General features: G+C 35.6%; 1 protein-coding gene across 1 annotated transcript in view; it reads right to left on the bottom strand.

Annotated features, from left to right (window-relative positions):
* CFAP54 (cilia and flagella associated protein 54) overlaps positions 1-23,297 on the bottom strand; it is a 443,326-nt gene that overhangs the window by 56,449 nt on the left and 363,580 nt on the right. Inside the window, exon 64 of the mRNA XM_049782938.1 lies at positions 13,879-14,049. Coding sequence (XP_049638895.1) covers positions 13,879-14,049 — 171 coding nt within the window. The remainder of the gene's footprint in view (positions 1-13,878; positions 14,050-23,297) is intronic.

Genomic DNA, 23,297 nt, shown 5'->3' with positions numbered 1-23,297 from the left:
AGAGAGACGCATAATAGTCTCACTCATCTATGGGTTTTAAGAAAAATAAAAGTCATTTTTGTAACATTCCTCAGAGACAATGAGAGGAGGGCTGCAACACCAGCTCACTCCATGAAGCTCACCACAAAGAGTGGTGAGTACAGCTATAGAAATAACTACACAGAGAACTACCATAATCAAGTGAATGAATGAGGGAACTGGAAAGCCTGTCTGGAGTACAGGTGGGGATGGGGTGGGATGGAAGGAGATTTGGGACATTGGTGGTGGGAATGTTGCACTGGTGAAGGGGGGTGTTCTTTACATGACTGAAACCTAATCACAATCATTTATGTAATCAAGATGTTCAAATAAAGAAGGAAAAAAAAGAAAAAGAAAAGAAAAAATTATGTGAAACTCTAAATTATGAATAAGAGTAAGTTCCCTACCCAAACTTCTCCTTTCCAGAATGTTACAATCTGGGCAGACGCTGAAAAGAATTTCTCTTAGGAGAGACAAATATAAAAGACCTAAAGATACTGACATTTCATGATCTTTCAATGAAGTTTTGATTCTCGCAAATATCTTACAATGAAAAGATATTTACCAATAAGCCTAACCTGATCTACTTCTTAGTTCCTCCAAACATGATAGAATATCAGGATAAAAACCATGAAATATGAAATAAAAAGTCAGACCAAAATAAATATAAAACAGAACTTGGAAAATCAAATGTCAGATAGCAGAAAAAGCCCTCTATGAAACCATGATATCCTTAGAAGAAAGACAAACATATCTGTGAAGCAAGAGTACAGTACTATTAAAATGGAACAAAGAACAAGAAAGCCCTTTAAAATACTTAATCATGGTCAAAACTGATAGAAAAATGTTTGAAATATAAATTAAATACATTTTCCTAAAGTCAACCTGAAAAGAAGCATACGTAATAGTAGAGGAAAAAAGGAAACACAATTCAATGGTTTCAAAATTAGTGGATACTCCAGAAGATCTAAGTTAATAATAGATGCAAGCTTATCTTCAAAAAAAATTCTTATGAACTAAAGAAAATATTTTTCAGATTCTGTATACTTCTAATATTGGAAGTTAAAAAAGACCAGGGCCTTCAAAGTCTTGCCATTCAGTCAGATTTTTTTTAGAAAATGTGCATATCAATAATTTTCATCTGGAAGCTATTGGTATTATTTCTGTTTTCAAACCTGATTCCAAACATATTATTGACTACATGAACAAACTGAGAACTGAGCACAAAGACTCCATCACTGATAGACAACAGTTTTTGTGAGACCAAGCTATTTTTCTAAATTTAATGTTTCATAATTCAGAGATAAAGTGTGTCTTATTTAATCGAGTGTTTCCGGAAATTGTTCCTTAACATTGTGCCTCTTTTTTTTTCTTAACTATACTTTCTTTATTCTGCTATGCTTCATTCAGTTTTCCATGAATATACTTAAATGTGTTGAGCTCTTTGAGTAATCAAAACCTTCCAATATAAATTTTCTCTGGAAGAGAAAGATTTGTTCATCCACATCAAGGAGTAAGACAGTGAGATGCATGGGTCCCGGCAAATGAAGTTTAGCAGTGAAGCTAGAGGATAAATGAGCTCTGTAAGATGAAAGATATGACTCACAAGTGAGTCTGGTTTGTAACATATGAAGAAGATAATCTAATTCACTAATGCTTTGTTCTATTCCCAACTTATTCTTGCCCCTAAGGGATGTTTCATCTCTATTATCTTACATACCAAGGACTGGATTCTTGAAGAGACAATAATATACAAAGAGAGCATTGTCAATGTACCTTATTCATATAGCTTGTATACACCTAAGAATACTGTCTGTCCTTAAAATTGTTTTCAAGGTGATCTAGTATACAACAGAATAAAAAAAGAAATTTGGAAATGAAAAATAATGTAAAATAATATTGTCTTATATAAACAAACCATTCTAGGAATGAGTGAAAGAAGACCCTCTTCTAATACATGGAGATGACTGAGAACTTCCTCAACTTGATATTTTAAACTGTAATAAAACATTTGACATATCTCTCTCTAGATACATATGTATCACCTAATAAAGGCCTGATTGATTCATAGGCAGCTGAGTTCTACACGTGATATAAGAAAATAAACATTAAAAATTGAGAGACAGGGCTGGAGCAATAGCACAGTGGTAGGGTGTTTGCCTTGTATGCCACTGACCCGGAATGGATCCAGGTTCAATTCCTGGCATCCCATATATTCCCCCTTGCCTGCCAGGTGTGATTTATGAGTGAAGAGCCAGGAGTGACCCATGAGCACTGCCTGGTGTGGCCCCAAAATAAAGCAAACAAACAAACAAAAAAGAATTGAGAGACTTTGGTTTTCATTCCTAGATTTGTCACTTTTGACTGTGGCTTCATGATTTTATCCTAGTGACTTGACTTCATCTTAAGATGAGAACATTGAACAGTTGTTCAGTTAGACACTTCTCAGTTTCTAACTTGGGCTTAGGTGGCACTAAGAGAAGGAAGGGAGATTATCATATACACTACCAAAGGAGGAGCTTCTTGAGAATCATCATTGTAAGTAAAGGTTTATTAGCCACATTGGCCTAGATGAATGACTGTCAAACTTGAAGGCAGAAATTCCTTGAAGATATTACAAAAATGCATGCTTTTTTAAATTTTTATTTTGACCAAAGTGGATTACAAATCTTTTACAGTAATTTTTTAGGTACAAAGCAACATTCAAACAGGGGCATTCCCACCATCAATGTTGTCCTCCCACCACCCTTGTTCCCAGTATGCATCCCATGTCCCCCTACTTTACCCCCCTCAGTTGCTAGTATACGTGGTCCCCTCTGTGTCTAGCATGTTGTAGATTGGATATCAATTCTGTTGTCATTGGCTTTGGATTTGGTGTTTAAGTTTGATTATTTTTTAAATTTATACTTAATGTTCATACAACTTTCTGGTCTTGGTACCCTCCATTATTTACCCCCCTTAATTTGTGAGGCAGAACAAGTTGGTTCAACTTATGTGGTTCTGTTTGAAGTAAAGAAAAAAATAAAATAAAATGGGGCAAAAATAAAACAAGCAAAAAATGGGAATGAGTCCTTCTAGAGGCTATAAATATCCATTTAAGAGAAGAAAGAGAAAAAGGAAGAAAAACATAACAACAATACTAAATTTTTTTTTAAAAAATCATACAAAAAAAACTGGAAAAGCACCACATCAATAAAGATAACAACCACACAATAACCACAGTCCTGAAATAAAAACAAAACAAAGCACAAAAAAATAAAACCCCTGGGAAAAAATAAACAACAATAACAAAACCAAAAAAATTAATTTGTGCTTCTATTTTTTTCTTGCATAGACACAGTAAATATTGGGGAAATTAGAAAGGGAATTCCCTTGGCCTTAGAGATACAGAATTTCTCTGCCCTTAAAGTATACTGTTATGGGAATAACTACAGGCTCCATATATGTTCTTTTACTCTCCCCTAGGTCCTTTTGTGGTGTATGGAAACTTTCTGCTCCATCATGGATGATAAAAGCATGCCTCTATAGCTAGAGATCTTGGTATTTGCACAGGTCAAAGGATGGAACCTAGGATGGAGTCTTTCTTTATGGTTCTAGGAGTTCTGTTCCATCACTGTTGTTTTAATCAGTCTTCTGTAGTTGGTGGTCTTGGTTTTTGCCCTAATCCTAGGATGAAGCATAGGATAGAGTCTTATGTCTCACAAATATCTGCTCGGTTGCAGTTGTCTCAGTCACACCTCTGGAGTTAGAGATCTTGGTTGTTTTACAGATCATAGACCAAGACCTAGGGTCTTTTTTTTTTTTTATTGGTCCCAGGATAAGTTCTGCCCAGTCATGGTTATCACAGTCAGTCTTCTGTAGATATCGAAGTTGGCTTTTGCACCAATCAAAGGATGACATGTCTTCTGATTTAATCTTATGGTTAGGAGGTAAGGTAAGACAACCTGTTCTTAGACCAAGTTGTTGCCATTTCCTCATTGTGAGGATATTATATCAAAACCGGCACATGTTGGTGTCAAAGCAGTATTAAGAGTGTCCCAAGAGGGAGATTGGTTCCTGGAGCTGTTGCAGAGAACTGTGTCAGTTCTGTCTGAGATCTAGGGTTCAGGGTTGGAGGTCACCGTCTAACCACATGAAGTATAAATTGGGACCACATGACATATGTTCAAGGTGGGAGGTGCCCCTCTATTGTAAAGTATATGAGTTCTTATTCCTAGTAGATAAGAGCTTGTTTCTATACGTAAAATGTCCCCTTTTTTAGTATGCCTTTGCAAGAAGAAATGGTGATATATTATATTGCTGGTGAATTTAGGGGTGAGAGTATCAGGCTCCATTATCTCTGTGCCCTGGTTTGACCTGAGCTATTATCCCAGGCAAGACTTTTTCTTTTGTATCAAGCAGAACCAAGACAGTGGAGTTTCAGAAAAAAAAGTAAACAGAAACAAGAAAAATATATATAAATAAAAAAAATAAATAAAAATAACTTTAAAAAATATTAAGGGAACAAAGTGATGCAGGAGACTGATTACCTTATATTTGGGGATAAACAGGTTAAGAGGTATAGGTCTTAAACTTATAAAGGAAGTATAGGCTTCCCCATTGTCTTTTGAGATTTTCTCCTGGGGGTTTGGAATCCAGAGCACATTTTCATCACACACCCTGGTCTTGTTGAGATTGAGAAATGATTTGTGGCAGTAAGGCTCTGGTAGAGTTTTTGCACTAGAGAACTTTCTGGAGCTGAGTCTGGTATCAAACAACAGTCCACATTTGGACTGAAAATTGCATGTCTTGAATAAATGGGGGCAGAGTATGGACTGGAATTTTGCATTTCTTATTATTTTCTCCAACACACTGATACCCATCTACACTCTCAGTCACAAAGCCATTAGCTATTAGGTGCTGGTCTCTGATAACTAGGTAGCCCTCCCCAGGTCTCTGTAATAGGCTGCAATTTGGAGGCTTTACTTCAGGATTAGTCTCTCTAGTTTAATCACCTGATCAACAAGATGTAGAACCCAGAGCAATTTAGAGGAAAGTCCTGCTTTAGAGTTAAAGTTTTCCCAATGAACTTCTGTGATTATTATGACATAGACACTTTTCTAGAATTCTCTAACTCTGCCTTCAGTATCTTGTTAGGAGTAGACTTATCTTGACTATACAGCTGCTTTTATTAGGAGTATGAAGACCTCCAGAGAGAAGCACTGGCTCTATTTCCTCAGTCTTAAAACTGAATTCTTATGCTGAGCATATTATCTAAAGGAATCATTTCAGCTCTATCCAGCTTGATGATTTTCACTTGTCAAATGGAGTGTCAAATTGCAATGTTTTCCTGATCAGACATTTACAATTGGTCATGGCTGCCTCGGGTTGGACTGTCCAGCAGAACTCAGCAGCAGAGTTGAATCCCTTTAAATGATGTATCACACACTGACTGGCAGAAAAGGCCAACAACTGATGCATTACTGAGCCTCCTCTCTCTGTTATTTCTGGGTTGCAGTCTTAGAGTTTGATCAAATTACAAACATAATTCAAAATATTTTCTGAAATCAAATGAGTTGAATTATTATTCACAGCATCCTCTAAGATGCCTAGATGCTTAACACAACAAGATTATGAAACAGGATACAAGTCAGGTTCCTCTGCTGTAATTAGGAGTCAAACCTAGGCCCTCAAGTCTTTGAAGAGGGTTATTTCTTAGGCTACCCCATAGAAGAATTTCTCTCTTAGTCTGCACAGCTACATTTATAACCACTGTCTTGGAAGTTCATTAAAATGATAGTCCCTAGCAGCCTTCTTAGTGTCTGTCTCTAGATGATAGTGGAATTGCTTAAAACATGCTTAGCTTGTAACAGAGTTCCAATAGAGTTAATAATGTTTTCTATTATATTCTAGTAAAGATAACTTTGTCCAATGGGATAATATGCTTTCTACACACTATGCTTAAGAAGTTAAACTTCTCCAAGTTATAAATTTAACTCAAAGTTATGAATTTAACTCTAAGCCCTTGGAGTGAAGGGCTAAGATTATTTAGCTCTCTAAATACCTACAAATTTTATAACCAAATTCCCACGCCTAGGATTTTTACTTTGTTGCCCCCTAGCATCCTGAATTCCTGGAGGCATTTCTACTTGGAAATATTGTGGTAGCCTGAATAGGGGAATCAAATAATATAAACTTGCATCATTATTCAATGCCCTTCTAAGTCTGTGGAAACTCTGAAGCCCTAAATCAAATTTGCATTACCATCTTGCCTCAGAAGTTAAAAAATGCCTATAGGCTGAACCTTCCACTGAGAGGACTCAATTTACAAGTGCAGATTTGGGATCATACTGTTGAACTCCTGACTCTAACTCATATTTCTTCATCTTGAGTCTGTTTCTTTTTCTGAAAAATGGGGCTAATGATAATTAGCTCTGCTTCCTAGAGTTGTTTTAAAGCTTATTTAAATAAAGTCCTGGAAAGTTCTATATAGATGGTCATCACCACTTAAGTACTAGAACTACTATATAGCTTGTAGTTTTCTCTAGATTCAGTCATAGACCCAACTTAAACTCTACAATAAATTCCTTTGATAATCAGTAGACCCAAACATGCTACAATTATTTAAGTTTTTTTTTTATTTTTGTCATTTTTGTTATGAGAACCACACTTGGTAATGCTGGATGCCTACTCAGGACACAGTAACATGGGGATAAGCAACCAAACTCAGAGCCTCCACAGACAAGCCATGTAGTCCACCACTTAAGCTACATTCTCAGATCCCAATATCTAAATCATCAAATGTCCCTGTATTAACTTACACCCAAGAAGTCAGTCCATCCAAATGTGTTTCCTGGGTTGTTTTTTTTTTCACTAAGATTTATGGCAGCAGCTATGATCATTTATCATGAGGCAGTAGATATGTGCATGTACCTTGTTGTCAAAAAGAAAATATCCCTGAACTAAAAAATGGGAAAATAATGGCTCTATATCTTTTCTTGTGACATAAGAAAATCAGTCAAGCAATATGCTTTAATCAAAATGTGTTATATGTAGTTCTGCCTCTAATTTGTCTAATACCAGTTCATGTTTTCATGTTAATTGTCAGATTGTTGATGGGTAAAAATATTGCTATTCTAATTATCAGACACAGATGTCATCTTAGTATTCACTTCTCAGATTCTTCTACCCCAGACTTATGTGGACTTAACTATCTCTATGTAAGAAATAGTTCTATTTGTGAACTTTACACCTGATTTCTACTTTTTAAAAAACTAGCTGCAAAGGTAAACATTTTATTTCCCAAATAGGCAATTCTCCTGTTTCCATGCCCTCTCTGCATGGAAATACTCTGTGTCAATGGGGCAAAGGAGGAGGGAGGGTGACCCTTGCCAGCAAGCAAATAAATTTTGAGATGTTGAAGAGACCAATTTACCAAAGAGATATTGTTTTTATAGCATATGCCACAAGAGTTTCAGAAAATGACATTCTTTATTTCCTGTGATACATTCTGATAACTTTTCTTGTATTTAATTTCTTTTGAAAATCACCACTTATGACTTAGATAATGACTGTGTGACCCATTGTATTCCTGGAAACATAGATTGAAAACCACTGTGCTAAATTTCCCCCAGACACACAGATTTGTTATTTTGAAATGCATATGGAAGATCTGGCAAGGATTATACTTGGAAGGGATGGGAAGGAGAGTATTTTGAAATGTGAAATTGGCTTTATACTCTTTCTAGAGAATGATATGCATTTCATGTGAGTTAGCAGCAGGTTTCCAGCTTCAGGAAGCACAGTGAAGAGGCCAAAGGGTAAAGCAAGCTCGAGAGCAAAGAGAGGCAGGCCCAGGAGGTTGCCACTATCTGAGGAAGGTCACTGGAGTCAGGAACAGGAGCAGCTACCAGAGGCACAGCCAGAGGGGACAGCACTCAAGAGCTGGGGAGTGCTGGCATAGACCAATGAGGGCCACAAGAAGCAAAGAAAAATGCTGAACAGGGCAAAACTATCTGAGAAATATTTTATGGGGAAAAGCCTCTGGCTCCTCTTAGAAAGTACTGCAATCAAAGGACTCTAGTGGCAGGTTCCAGTGGCAGGTTCCTCTGCTAAAGTCTTCAGTGACCAACTGCTCCATTTCTAAAAATTTAACCCCTCTTAAGACACTCCTAGCATCTAAATTACTGTCCTACCTGCAAATGTTCAAAAGTTGATAATGAACTACCCCCAAATACTTACCTCTCCTCCCTACTATTCCCACCCAACTCCAGCTTATTAAGTCTAATACAAAGGTCTGTCCATGCAAATAAATATAGATAGAAATAAACATAGTCTGGTAAAAATGAAAACAGTAGATAAATAAAAAGTGTAAATTCGTAAACTTGTAAATTTACAGAGTAATTTTTTTTTTTTGGTTGTTGGGTCACATCTGGCAGTGCTCAGGGGTTACTCCTGGCTCTATGCTCAGAAATCTCTCCTGGCAGGTTCAAGGGACCATATGGGATGCTGGAATTCGAACCACCATCCTTCTGCATGAAAGGCAAATGCCTTACCTCCATGCTAGCTCTCGGCCCCTTACAGTGTAAATTTGTAAGCAGCACTTGTAAACTTGTTCCACTTATTTGTTATGCACTTTCCTTTTATGGGTTTGGAGCCTTAATAAAAAAATATAGCTATTTATGTAGTTTTACATACAAATTAATGACAGTCATTTTGTTTTGAAGTTAGGCATTTATAAAATTGTCTCTGATTCCAGAGAAGAGTTATCATGATATAGAAGAGTTAACTAATCCACTGAATATGACCAAATTATGAAGTAATTTCATACATTACTAAAATACACAAAGCTAAGATTTAAGCCTAGGAAGTTTGAATCTAGATTCTGGATTTTCATTCACACTCTGTAAACAAAATAAAAATAAAAACCAAACAGTGCGAAGACAAAGAGGAAATATCAAACCAGCTGGCAAAATACATCAGAATACTTTCAGAGCAGTCTCAACTTGACTCTTAACAGCAACAATAGAAATTATAGACATTTTCAATATGATTAAATGAATTAATTTCTAACCCAGGATTTTTAATCCTAACATTTATTTAACAAACAAATATAAAATAATGGCATTTATCAGGCAAACAAAAACTGGTAGCAGGTTCTCATTAAAATTTTTTCAGGCTTTCTTCAGCCTTAGGGTCCGGAGATCCCGGCTCCCTGAGGACATCGGCTTATCCTCCCCTGAAGATTCCCCACACCCAATAAAATAAAATTCTTTGATCTGAAAAAAAATTTTTTTCAGGGGTAAGTGTAGTTAGGACAGAGAAGAGACCACTATGACAATGCTAGTTGGAAATGATCACACTGGACAAGAACTGGGTACTGAAAGAAGTAAAGTAATAGTAACAGTATTTCAAAAAATGGTTCCTTAAAGGAAGAAAGAGGGAATGAGGTGGGGGTTAGAAAGAAAGAAAAAGAGAGAATATCTGCCAAAAAGACAGGTTGGGGTAAAGGAGGGGAGCAGGAGGATAACTTAGGAAATAAATACTATGGGTATCGAAATATTGTATGACAGAAACTCAACTATCAACAACTTTTTAACTCTTTATCTCACAGTGATTTATTTTTAATTAAAAAAATTCCAGAATTTAACTTCAATAGAACTCTTTCAGTTCTAAAGGATTTAAAATTCAAGAAGGAATATAAAACCCTAATATGTAGGACAATAATTATAAAATATGTATACAATAATTAAAATAGTATTTCAGTTATAAAGCACATGATATAAAAACTCAGAAAAAAATAGGTGAAAAGAACCAATCCAAAATGTGAGAAGAGAACTGAGACAAGACCAAAATAACCCAAACATTAGTATTTATCTTAATTATAAGTTATATATTTATCTTAATTATAAATTACATATATAAATCATAACAATAAATTATAAGTGTAACGATAAATTAACTGTAAACTTCTTGAGTAAGATTACAATACAACCAGAAATTAAATTTAAAATAATTTAAGTGCATGTCTTTTGTAAAAACTACAGTTAAACTCAGGTACTCAGGTAGAAAAAGTTTAAAGTAAAAGGATGGAAAATGGTAGACTATGAAAACAAGATCATTTTATCTAATTTCAAAAAAAACAGACTTAATGAGAAGAAAAGGACATTTTTATGGAAAGGACATGAGTCACTTAGAAATGACATCAAAATAATCAGTTATCAATCTGATTTCACCTAACAATGCAGACTTAAATTATGAAAAGCAATAATTGACAAAAGCACAAAGAAAAAGTATTTAACAATCATATCAATATATTTGCACATACTTATTTTGGTAACTAATTGAAAATAACTGAAAAATGAAAATAGAAAGACCAGCAAGATTATAGACAAAGTGAATAAAACCAACAAAACTGATCAACTGGATAGTCATGAAAATACACGAACAACTAGCATGACAATGTTAATGAATGAAAGAAGTAGAATGCCTGTCTCTTATACAGGTAGGGGTCTGGGAGGCAGGTGGGAGTTTTTGGTTACAGGAATGTTGCACTGGTGAAGGGAGTGTCTTTATAAAGGAAACCCAACTACAATCATGCTTGTAATTAAGGTGCTTAAAATAAGATTTTATTAAAAAAAAAAAAGAAAAGAAAAGAAAATGAATTTAAGATTCTTTTGTTTGCTTGGTTGTTTTGTTTGGGTTGGGACACCCCCAACACTGGGTTACTTCTGGCAATGCTAGTGGACCATTTGGAGACAGAGATGAACCCAGGCCTCAGGTGGATAAACCCACATGCAAAGCATGTGCTCTGGCACATTGAGCATTCTCTACAACCTGCAATATACATTTGGAGATCAGTGGAATAGTTATATAATATGTAGTTTCTTGAGGAAGGGGGACACGTTTTAACAAATATCAATTCTGCATAATTGTTTTAATAACAATATAGGAACACATAACAAATGATAATTACAAAAATTCCATATGTTGAGAGTTTAAGAAACACATGTTGAAATGACCCACAAGTCAAAAAGAAATCATGACAGAATTATTTTTAAACTGTTTTTAGTTTTTGTAATGATGACAATTTAAAACACTTAAAATGAAAATATTATATTTAAAAACTTGTGGAAAGTAAATAAAAATGGTTAGAGAGACTTTCATGTCTTAAAATGTACATATTAACTGAATATTGAGAAAGAACTGCATATTGAGCTAAATGTTTATTTCAAAAAGTCAATAGGTAAAGAGTACCTCCAAAAAAATCTAGAAATATAAATGGAATAATAAAATAATACAAACTAATTAGTTCTGGCAACATAGGACCAAAAAAAAAAAAACCCACCTACATAAGCAATATAAAGAAAAAAGAGGTATGTCAGTACAAATATATCAGGTAGACAAATGTCCACATTGGTGTACATAGAATAAAGTGGGTAATATCTTAGAAAAAGCAACTTAAAGCAGAATTGGGAAGCAGGGGATCTATGGGAAGGGTTCAAACCTGGAATGTACACAAGTGGACCCTTACCCTGCCATCACTGCGCCTCAGCCACTGCTGGGCGGAAGCTTGGTTCCATCCTTCGATCTGTACAAAAATCAAGATCACTAAATACAGAAGACTGAAATCAACAACCATGACTGAGTAGAACTCCTAGAACCATAAAAAAAAGACCCTACCTTAGACTTTGTCCTAAGACCTGTGCAAAAACCAAGATCTCTAATTACAGAAGACTGACTTTGACAACCACAACGGAACAGAATGTTGCCTAACAACAAAAACAGACTTTGAGATTCAACCATGAACATGTCTGGAGCCTATAGTTGATCCTATGACAGTATGCTTCAAGGGTGGAGAAACCTTAAGTCAAAGGGATTTCCCTTCTAATTTCCTCAATACTTACTGTACATATGAAAAATAATCAAAACAAAACAAAAATATTTGCTACATCAGTTCCCTCTTCTTTGTTTTTGTTTTGTTTTGTTCTGTTTTGTTTGATTTTCCTTTTCTTTCTTTCTTCTTTTAAATTTATATTCATAGTTTCTTGACTGGGGTTCCTCCCTGCCTTTTTTTCCCCCAACAGAACCATAGAACATGAATCATCTTGTTCTGTCTCATAAATTAAGAAAAAAAAGTGGATGGTAGGTACAGGGGACAAGCAGTCCCATGAACATTGAGTGGAAATAAAAAATTATTAGACTTAAATACCCAACCCAAAGTCAATGACAATAGAATCAAGAGACCTAAACTACAATAAACTATACAAAAAAGGAACCTGTTACACTAGCAGTCCAGGGCGAAAAGGGTGGAGGTATGGGATGCATGCTGGGAACAGGGGTAGAGGGAGGTCAACACTAGTGGTGGGAATTGCCCTAATTCACTGTCACTATGTACCTTAAATATAACTGTGAAAGTTTTGTAGTTCATATTGTCTCAATAAAAATTTATAAAAAGCAATTTAAAAAATAGAATTCAAAAAGAAATAGAAACATTCAATGTTCTCTATGATTGACAGCAAAAGATAATATAAACTGTAGTTAGATACAGGCATCAAACAGTAGAGAAGATAGTGTTCCATGCAGAACTGATACCAACTCTGACAGCTGGAGATCAGAAGTTCATAGGTATCTTCTCACAGTGATTACTGCATCAAAAATCACTCATTTTCTTGTTAAGAAAATGCTAGGATTAGAGGGATTTACTGAATCTTTCTTACCAGTCAGAGGAAAAAAATAAAGTTACCATTAACTTCCCAGTTAATAAGAAAACATTAGCATTTTTATCAGTTCATCTATTTTTTTTTTGCCTAGCAAAAACTTGATCCAAAAACTAACAAGGACAATTTAGTAAAGAAAATGTTTAGCCTATGCAGCTCTTGAGAACAGTGGCAAGCATTCAACTAAAGAGGGGAAAACTGAAACTAGTGAAATTAAATGCATCATGACCAATCTGAATTTGTCAAAGAAACACAGGTTAATTTTTAACAATATAACATCAATTAATAATTCAGAGAAACAAATCAATGGGATGGAGCTTATGCTTTGCATGATGAAGATCTAGGTTTGATTCCCATTCCTGTGTACCACCAGAAGTGGTCCACAACAAACATAAAGTCAAAGAAATTTTATAAAACCACCTTAAATTTTTTTTTTTTTTTTGGTTTTTGGGCTACACCCGGTGATGCTCAGGAGTTACTCCTGGCTATGCGTTCAGAAGTCGCTCCTGGCTTGGGGGACCATATGGGATGCCAGGGGATCGAACCGTGGTCCGTCCAAGGCTAGTGCAGGCAAGGCAGGCACCTTACCTCTAATGCCACTGCCCGGCCCCCACCTGAAATTTTTTATTTTGGAGTTGTGAAGGTACATTCTGCAGTGCTCAGAGCCAACTCCTGACTCTGCACTAACTAATTACACCTGGAGGAACTTGGGGAACCATATGTGTTCCTCCAAAATGAATTCAGGTAAGCCACATGCAAGGCAAACACCCTACCCACAGTACTATGACTCTAATCGTCAAAGATTAAAACATTAAAATGATTAAGGATAAGGAATTTTAATTAAGTGATAAGAAAACAAGAAACTTTCTTGACACATTTAAAGTAACTATGTAAAAGGAAATTGAAAAGCAAGTATAATGGTGACACGCTGTAACTTTTACAGTAAAAGTAGGAAGAAGAAAAATATTTGTCTTGAAACAGATTTTCCCAGAAATTTTTAGCTCTATTAAGATTCATTCTACCAGGTCATATAGACTATGTCACTGCACATTTAGTCTAAATTATGAGATTGCATTAATGTGCTCGTTTAACTTTGTATATAAAGTATAAAATTTAGCTTAAGAGATACAATACTAATACATAAGTCTTATGTTTTACATACCATAGGTTCTGTATCCCTTGGAGGTTTTTCCAGTGGAGGAATGTACCACTGAAAGCAAAGTTCTTTGTTTAGAGCTTGTGTTGCCATGTCTGTTGATAACACTGTTTTATCAACTGGGCTAGAAATGATCCTGAGTGATACAACGGTAGACACAGAAGGTTCATAAACTACCTAGGGAAAAAACAGAAATGTCAGTGTGACTGCTGGTAATGAATTCATTCAATATTTAAAACATTCATTCAATATTCATTTGACATTGGCTTCTATAGATAACTCTGGGAATTGTTTCAACTCATATTTTGGATGTAGATCTTAAAACTGTTGCTGGCCTGCCACAGAGAACATTGTTCTACAAAAATATGTTCCAAAAGCCAGTGGACTCAATGCCACCCAGAGTAATGTCCCAGAATAAAGATCTAGAAAATAAAATATAGATCATTATTTTAGTTTCCAGATCATAATGGGTGCTAAGACATCAGTATTTTTTCCTGCCTTTGTTCACTGATTGCTATATTAAGGATGTGGTTATTATTTATAATCTATTTTGATGGTATTTTGCAGTGATATATGCAAAATAAGAAAGTTTTTGCTTAATTTTTAAACCCATTGTTCTCAGTCCTTTTATTAAATGCACTTAATTATTCAGCTAAATCAGGAGTTTTCCTGACACATAAATGTGGAAAAATGGAGAAATGTAATGTAGAAAGTGCAATAGTCAGTTTTATGTTATTTACTCCACCATTTGGAGAAGGAACCTCCAAAGTGGTGCTCAAAAGGCCTGGGATTCGGGTGGATGGGTCCCATTCTAGGGATTTCCAATTAGGCTGGTGTTTCTATGTGAGGGCCTGTGGATGCACAGTTGCTTCAGCTCTACAGTGTTGGAGAGTACCCAGCTAGGTCTCAGCACTTGCCAGGGCTGTTCCTAGCAATGCTCAGGTAAAATGTTAGTTCTCTGAACTGGGTCTTTGAACTGGGGTCTGCTGCATGCACTTCCTATGCCTTAATCCCTATCTATCTGGCACAAGAAGTGCTTGAAAGACAGTAAGCAGTGTTGAGGGATCCAACCCAGATTGGCTACATGCAAGTCAAGTGCTCTACCCTTCATAAAATTATTGCTCATGCTATCTTTCTGCTCCACCTACACTTCGGTTTTTTGGTTGTTTTTGTTTTTTGTTTTTTGTTCTTTTTTGTTTTTTGTTTTTTTTTTTTTGGTGTTGAGGGCTGTGCCATATATCCAGCTGTGCCCAGGCTTGCTCTTATCTCTGTGCTCTTTCCATGCAGTGCTCAGGGAACCAAACCTGAGTAGGCTGCATGCAAGGCATATCTTACACACCTTATTATGTCTCTGAGCTTCTATTTCTTTTTTAAAGATGCAGACATAGTAACTAACTAAAAACTAGTCTAGCCATAGAGATAACAGTGATAAGATTTCAAATCTTAAAAGGATCCTCCTTCAATGGAGTACAAATGATGTTTAAATTCAACTTTTTGTAGTGTCAAAGATAAGGCAAGTTATCTGGGAAGTAGTTCTATTAAGTTTTTGATATCTAAGCTATATTAGGGTTTGGTGACCAAGAGCATTAAGTCAGTGACTAGAAAGAAGCACCTGGTATTTCTATAAGGCTTTGTATTTCCATTATTCTTTGTCTATTGAAGACATAAGACAGTTAATGCAAGTCTTCAAAATGAAATTAAAAGGAGTGAAGACATTGACCTTTCACGTTAGCTAGAGATGAAAGAAAAATAACTTAAAGGTAATATAAAACTTTTCAAAACTGTCTATAGATGATCTTAGTAGTCATCATTCTCACTTAAATGCACTAAAATTGTAAAAGAATGACTAAAATGTACAATATGCAAATTACTTAGCTTAAATAATAACTTAAAAGTGATTAATCATGGACTGGAGAAATACTACAGTGGATAGGGTACTTGCCTTGCATGTCAATGACCTAGGTTCAATCTCAGCATCCCATATAGTGCCTACGCCCACCAGAAGTTATTCCTGAGTGCAGAACAAGGAGTAACCCCTTAGCACCACTGAATGTGGTACCAAAACAAGAAAAAATGGTGATTGATCAGAGAAATCCTGTTTGTTTTAACAATGATTAATTTAATCAATGATTGATTTAAAATTTTATTTTAGTTTTTTATATTTAAGTGATTTTAGGAGCTCCAACAACTATATTCACAAATAAACATAGTAAATAATTTGCTAAGTACAAAAAAATAACAAAGAACCTTAATTTCAATATATGCAATGTTTCTATTTAGAAAATCCTAAAGACTATCAAAAAACTTCAGAAACAATAGATTTATATAGCAAAGTAGCAAGCAACACAATTAACATGGAAATAATTAATGGCCTTCTTATGCACAAATAATGATAGAGAAGAAATTGACATTAAAAAACAATCCCATTCACATTAGTACCAAAGAAACTCAAATATCTTGAAGTCAACTTAACTAAAGAGGTGAAGGACATATATAAAGAAAAACTACAAAACACTGCTTCAAGAAATAAGATCATTAAAATGGCGGTACTCTCCAAAGCATTGTACAGATTTAACTCAATTTCTTTAAGAATACCTATGACATTGTTAAAAGAAGGGGATCAAACGCTCCTGAAATCCATTTGGAACAGCAAAATTCCACAAAAAGCTAAAGCAACCCTTAGGGAAAAAAAAAACAGATAGGAGGCATCACTTCCCCCAACTTTAAATTTTACTACAAAGCAATAGTATTAAAATAGCATGGTATTAGAATAAAGACAGACTTTCAGATCTATGGAATAGACTTTAGTATTCAGAGAAGGTTCCCTAGACATACAATCAATAAATTTTTGATAAAGGGGCTAGAAACTCAAAATGGAGAAGAAAAGCCTCTTCAACAAGTGGTGTTGGGTCAACTGGTTAGAAGCATGTAAAAAGAAAACTTAGACCTCCATCTAACACCATGCACAAAGGTCAAATCCAAATGGATTAAAGACCTTGATATCAGACCCAGAACCTATAAGGTATACAAAAGAATATGTAGGTAAAAAACTCCATGACATTGAGTCTAAAGGCATCTTCAAATATTTAATAACACTGTCCAAACAAGTGGAAGCAGAGATAAACAGATTGGACTATATTAATCTGAGAAGCTTCTGAACATCAAAGGAAATAGTGACTAAGATACAAAGACATCCACAGAATGGGAGAAACTATTCACCCAATACCCATCAGATAAGGGCCTAATATCTAAGATATGCAAGGTACTTGTTCTTATGGCCCCCATATGCGCTGATAACACCACATGGCATTGTTCCTTGTTTGCATAGGCACATTAAAATGGGAAAATATATACATACAAATAAATTCTTATCTAATAGAGATTGCAACACACAAATCTCTTAGTGCAATGAGACCTTACGCCCTGAACATTGATATAATAACCTGGCACAGGCCTCAGAAGAATGGGCACCCTCCATTCACCCCTTTACCAAGGAAGCTATCTATGAAACATCCAAGGTCTTTTATAACAACACCTGGAAGCAATCCTCTACAGGGGAAGACCTTACCACTGCTCTGACATTGACCTGCTGAAAAGAGATTTCCCTTAACACTAAGAAGATTTGACAACAACAACGACCTGCTTACAGGACAGGGTTCTCTGCATTGCCCTTTAATTATGAGGTGAAACAAGAGGACGCTCTGCACCATCCTGAATGCAGTGTAGGATATGCAGATTCCAGGATCTTTAATACAGAAACATGATACCAACAACAGAGACTGTGTGAAAAATAAAAGTATTGGCACTACAGACAATGACCTGGATTGGACAATCTAGTTTGCTTGGAGCCTAGAGTTGGTCTTGTGCCAGGAAACTTCAGGAGTAGGGTCTTCTTGTATTTAGGCCAAGGCTTTTCCTTTCCATGTCCCTAATATTTTGGTGGGCCTATGTAGACAATGATTGCCACTCTAACACCATTTTAGCTGTGCTCCTTTGACTTTAATCCTTAAGAAAAACAACCCACTTAAACTTTTGAGATTAACTTAAACTAATATGCATGTGCATGGAAATGTAAAAAAGTACTTTGCCTTCAATGTTTAAGGAGTTGCATAAGTTTTATGACTTTAGATTGCTTTGTGTGCTGCTAAGAAATATTATGTACTACAATCTGGGGACTTAAGGGACAAAGTAATTATACATGGGTTCTGTTTTTATTTTTCTTAATGTTTTTTGACTGAAAGTTCAAAGTTAAGATATCAGCAATGGGACTACTGAGAATTCTGTTTATGGGTGATTGTCCTTCCACTGTAATTTTACCTTGTCCTCTTTCTTTGCATCTTTGTTCTCATAAATAAAAATAAAAAAATTAATAAACATTTGTTCTCATAAATAAAAATTAAAAATACATAAACATTTATTCAAAAGTATCAAAATATGTTAAGATTATTGTGGAATTCTTTTTTGTTAAGGATTGATAATAAACAATGACATAATATCAAATTTGGAATTATACAAGTTAAAATAATTTTCTTAAAATATGTTAAAGAAATTTTTATGTAAAGTAATAATGCTTACTCAGTCAAGAAACATTCTTAAAAAAATAAAAAAAAGAGAAAAAACCTTTAACCCCATCAAAAAATGGAAAGAAGAAATGAACAATTTTCAAAGAAAGAATACAAATGGCCAAAATGCACATGAAAAAGTGGTCCACATCACTCATCATAAGGAAGCTGCAAATCAAAACAACAATGAGGTATCCTCTCATGTCACAGAGACTGGCACACATAACAACAACAACAAAAACAAAACAAAACCAAGAACAATCAATGCTTGAAGGGATATGGGGAGAAAAGAACTTTCATTCACTGCTGGTGAGAATGCTGTCTAGTCCAGCCTTTATGGAACACAATATGGAGATTCATCAAAATACTGGAAATTGAACTTCCATCTCATCCAGCTATATCACTCCTAGGGATATACCCTAGGAACACAAAAACACAATAAAAAAATGCCTTCTGTATACCTTTATTCATTGCAGTACTATTTACAACAGCCAGAATCTAGAAACAACACAATGTCTTTTAACATATGAGTGAATAAAGGATCTATAGTGCATATACACAATGAAATACTATGGAACTATCAGAAAAAAACAAAGTCATGAAATTTTCCTTTACATGAATGGAAATGGAAACTATTATGCTGGGTGAAATAAATCAGAGGGAGAGAGATAGACACAGAATAGTTCTGTGATATTTAAGACAAATAAAAGACAGTGTTGTAATAAGACCAAGGACTGGCCCATGATCCGAAGCTTACCACAAAGAGTAGTGAGTGCAGTTACAGAAATAACTACACTAACAACTATCATGACAATGGTAATAAGTGAGAAAAATAGAATGTCTGTCTTGAAGACAGGCGGGGGTAGAAGAAGATGGGAGGCATTGGTGGTGGGAAGATTGCACTGGTTAAGGAGGGTATTCTTTTCTACAACTGAAACCCAACTGCAAGCATGTTTGTAATCATGGTGCTTAAATAAAGATATTATTATGAAAAATATATAAGCAGTGTTCATTAGTGTGTTGCTTTTATAATGGTAGCAATAGAAGAGAGCATGTAGAGAGGTATTGTTTTTATTTTTTGTTATCTGTTATTTTTTTTTAGTTTTTTTAAAAATCATACTTTAAAAAATTTGTTATTTTTAAAGAAGCATATAGCTTCTCTGTTTTATTTTGTGTTTTGAGGGGGTCACACCTGGTGATGCTCAGGGGTTACTCCTAGCTATGTGCTCAGAAATCGCTCTTGGCTTGGGAGACCAGATAGGATGCTGGGGAATGCACCCAGGTCCATCCTGGGTCAGCTGCGTGCAAGACAAACACCCTACCATTGTGCTATCACTGTGGCCCCAGAAACATATAAGATCTTATTGACAATGGAATTAGGTAAATACATTTCTTGTCTATTTTTTTATGTATTTGGGACATGTTTGATTTTTTCTTAAAAAGAATGAAACAGATTGGCCAGAGCTTTTCATGGGCACAGACCTAGAATCCAACAGTCAGTTTTCACCCTTCATGTACTGTCTTGCATAGAATCCCATGCACAGTTTGAATTCTGTCCTTTGGTTAGAGATATGGATGCTATTTACATGGTATCCTATCACCATTCTCAATAGAAGTGACAACACAGAGACTCACAGAAGTGACAAGTGTGACACATGACCATGATATTCTGGAATGGCACAGCTTTCTTTGTGGGGAGAAAATCAAGTTTAAGTATCAAATTAGGAAAGAAGTGTGATTGAAATAGCCTCCTGAGTGATTAAAAGCTAAAAGATATTGTTACAAAAATCAGCCAAGCTCTGAGGTTTTTTTTTTCTTCTTTAATTCAAAAGGTTTTATGCTCATTAGCTGTCTATCCAGTGAAACAAACACATGATTAGGTGGCACGCACCTGTCAGGCAATCGACAGTGATCTCCACAACTTATTATCCTGGGAAAGTGTTCCATTAATTATAGTTTAAAAAAAAGAGCAAACAGGGTGAAACTGTGCTTTGATAACATTGCTGTCGTTAGAAATGTCACATGTACTTACAATGTATTCAAGGTTGTGCCTTTGGAGCATCATCCCTGGGAACTGGGTAATGATAGGCTGCCTGGATATTAAAATACTCAAACAGAGCTTCCTTTCAAAAGAGTATTGAAAGAAGACACACTGCAGTTTCCAAACTTCTATACAATATTCACAATATGAAAACAAGCAATTTTTTGTTCCCTGTTCCAAAATGTCAGAAATGCCTGGGACACGTGGCAGTGATCCCAAAGGAGTGCCCAGAAACTGGGAATGATTACATCTTTCTCCTACTGTTCTTTTTCTAAGTGGAAGACTGGATATCATTATATTCCTGATCTTTCTAACTCCTCTCACTCTTCTAGGTAGATAAATATGAGGGAAAAATGTTGAATATACACAATTCTGTTTTTCTTTTCTTGAGAACAAATTGTGTGCATGGGTGAACAGTTTTTACTCCTTTCTGTGACAGATATTAAAGATACTTGTTCCCACAAATACTGAAATGGTCTATCACAACCAAAAGAAAAAAAAATCTTTGACTAGATCGGAAAATTTCTCTGCCTTGCACCAGTCCAATAACTATTATTAATCAGTTTAAATAATCATATACCCAATATCAAGTTATGACACAAAGTTAGGTGAATATTAATCTTGATTTTTTTTCTCTTCTCTTATTTCTCAAATGTTTAGAATATAAGAAGAAAACGGGAGTGTCAAGTATTAGTCATACAATGTAGCCCAGTATCAGGAAATAAAAAGTAATCTGAAATATTTTCCCAGTTACTTCAAAAATCTTCCCATGTTATTTCTAGTCCTGCCGTAGGTTAAGGTGCGGTAGAACAAGTTGGTATAACTCTATGAGCCCAATTTAAACCATTTGGCCTGATTCCTGGTTCCGGGCTTGCTACAGCCAAAGAAGACCCCAGCAAAGAGAAGGTCTACAGGACTCTGCGCACAAAAGGTGGAGCCAGAAGAGCGAGGCCTTGTACATCTTCCATCCTATAAACCCCATTACAACACGAGGTAAAAGTGGTGGGGTGTTTGCTTTGCACACAGCTGACCCAGAACAGACTGCAGTTCAATCTTTCTGCATCCCATATGGTCCCCAAGCCAGGAGCAATTTCTGAGCACAATGCCAGGAGTAACCCCTGAGCATCACCAGATGTGGCCCAAAAATAGAAAAAAAATTAAAACCATTTATTGAATTCTGAAATCCTTAGTGGGTCTTTCTACTACTTTTCAAACACACAATTTATTGGCACCAATATCCCATTCAAAAGAGTGATCTTAACATTTCTTTGCTTTAAATATTTTTTATTTTGACCAAAGTGGATTACAAATCTCTCACAGTAATATTTTAGGTACACTGAGTTGGGGCATTCCCACCACCAATGCTGTCCTCCCTCCACTCCTATACCCAACATGCATCCCATATTGCCCTCCTTTGCCCTCCCCCCCCCCGGGCTGCTAGTATAAGTAGTCCCCTCTGTGTCTAGCTTGTTTTTGATTGGGTATCAATTCTGTTGTCATTAGCTTTGGATTTGGTCTTTAAGTTTGATTATTTTTTAGTTCTACTCAATGTTCATACAACTGTTTGGTCTTGGTACCCTCCATTATTTCCCCCTCAATTTATGAGGCAGAACAAGATGGTTCAAGTTATGTGGTTCTATTTGAAGGAATAAAAGAGGGGGGAATCAAACAAACAAAAAATGGGAAGAGTCCTTCTAGAGGCTATAAATATCAATTTAAGAGAAGAAAGGAAAAAAAGGAAGAAAAACATAATAATAATACAAAAAAATCAAATAAAAATAAAACCCAAAAAGCACCACAGCAATAAAGATGACAACCAAACAATAACCACGGTCCTGAAATAAAAACAAAATAAGGCAAGAAACAACAACAAATAAAAAAATAACAATACAAAAAATTAATTTGTGCTTCTCTTTTTTTTTTTTGCATAGGCAGTGTAAATATTGGGGAGATTAGAAAGAGAATTCCCTTGGCCTAAGAGATACAGGGTTTGTCCACCTTTGAAGTATACCGTCATGGAAATAATTACAGGCCCCATAAATGCTCTTTTAGTCTTCCCTAGGTCCTTTTATGGTGTCTGGAAACTTTCCACTCCATCATGGATAATAAAATCAGGCTTCTGTAACTAGAGATCTTGGTATTTGCATAGGTTATAGGATGGAGACTAGGATGGAGTCTTTCTTTATGGTTCTAGAACTTCTGTTCCATCACTGTTGTTTTAATCAGTCTTCTGTAGTTGGTGGTCTTGGTTTTTGCATAGATCCCAGGACAAAGCCTAGAATAAAGTCTTTCATCATGTTTCCAGAAGTTCTGCTCAGTTGCAGTTGTTTTAGTCAGACATCTGGAATTAGAGATCTTGGTTGTTGTACAGATCATAGGCCAAAGCCTAGACTAGGGTCTTTTTTATTGGTCCCAGGATGAGTTCTGCCCAGTCATGGTTGTCACAGTCAATTTTCTGTAGTTAGCGATCTTGGCTTTTGCATAGATCAAAGGATGGCATGTCTTCTGATTTCATCTTATCAGGTGGTGAGATAAGACAACCTGCTCTTAGATCAAGTTGTTGCCATTTCCTCATTGTCAGGATATCATATCAAAACTGGTGCATGTTGGTGTCAGAGCAATATTAAGAATGTCCCAGAGGGAGTTTGGTTCCTAGATCTGCTGGAGAGAACTGTGTCTGTTCTATGTCTGAGATCTAGGGTTCGGGGTTGGACACTTTCTGTCTAATTACATGAAGTCTAATATGGGGCCACATGATGTATATTCAAGGTGGGAGGCGCCCTTGTTTTGTAAAATGTATGAGATCTTAAAATTTCTTAAGA

The sequence above is a fragment of the Suncus etruscus genome, chromosome 11 (genome assembly GCF_024139225.1).
Source record: "Suncus etruscus isolate mSunEtr1 chromosome 11, mSunEtr1.pri.cur, whole genome shotgun sequence".
Lineage (NCBI taxonomy): Eukaryota > Metazoa > Chordata > Mammalia > Eulipotyphla > Soricidae > Suncus > Suncus etruscus.
Note: the sequence above shows the minus strand (reverse complement) of the source record. Positions and strands in the feature narration are given on the sequence as shown.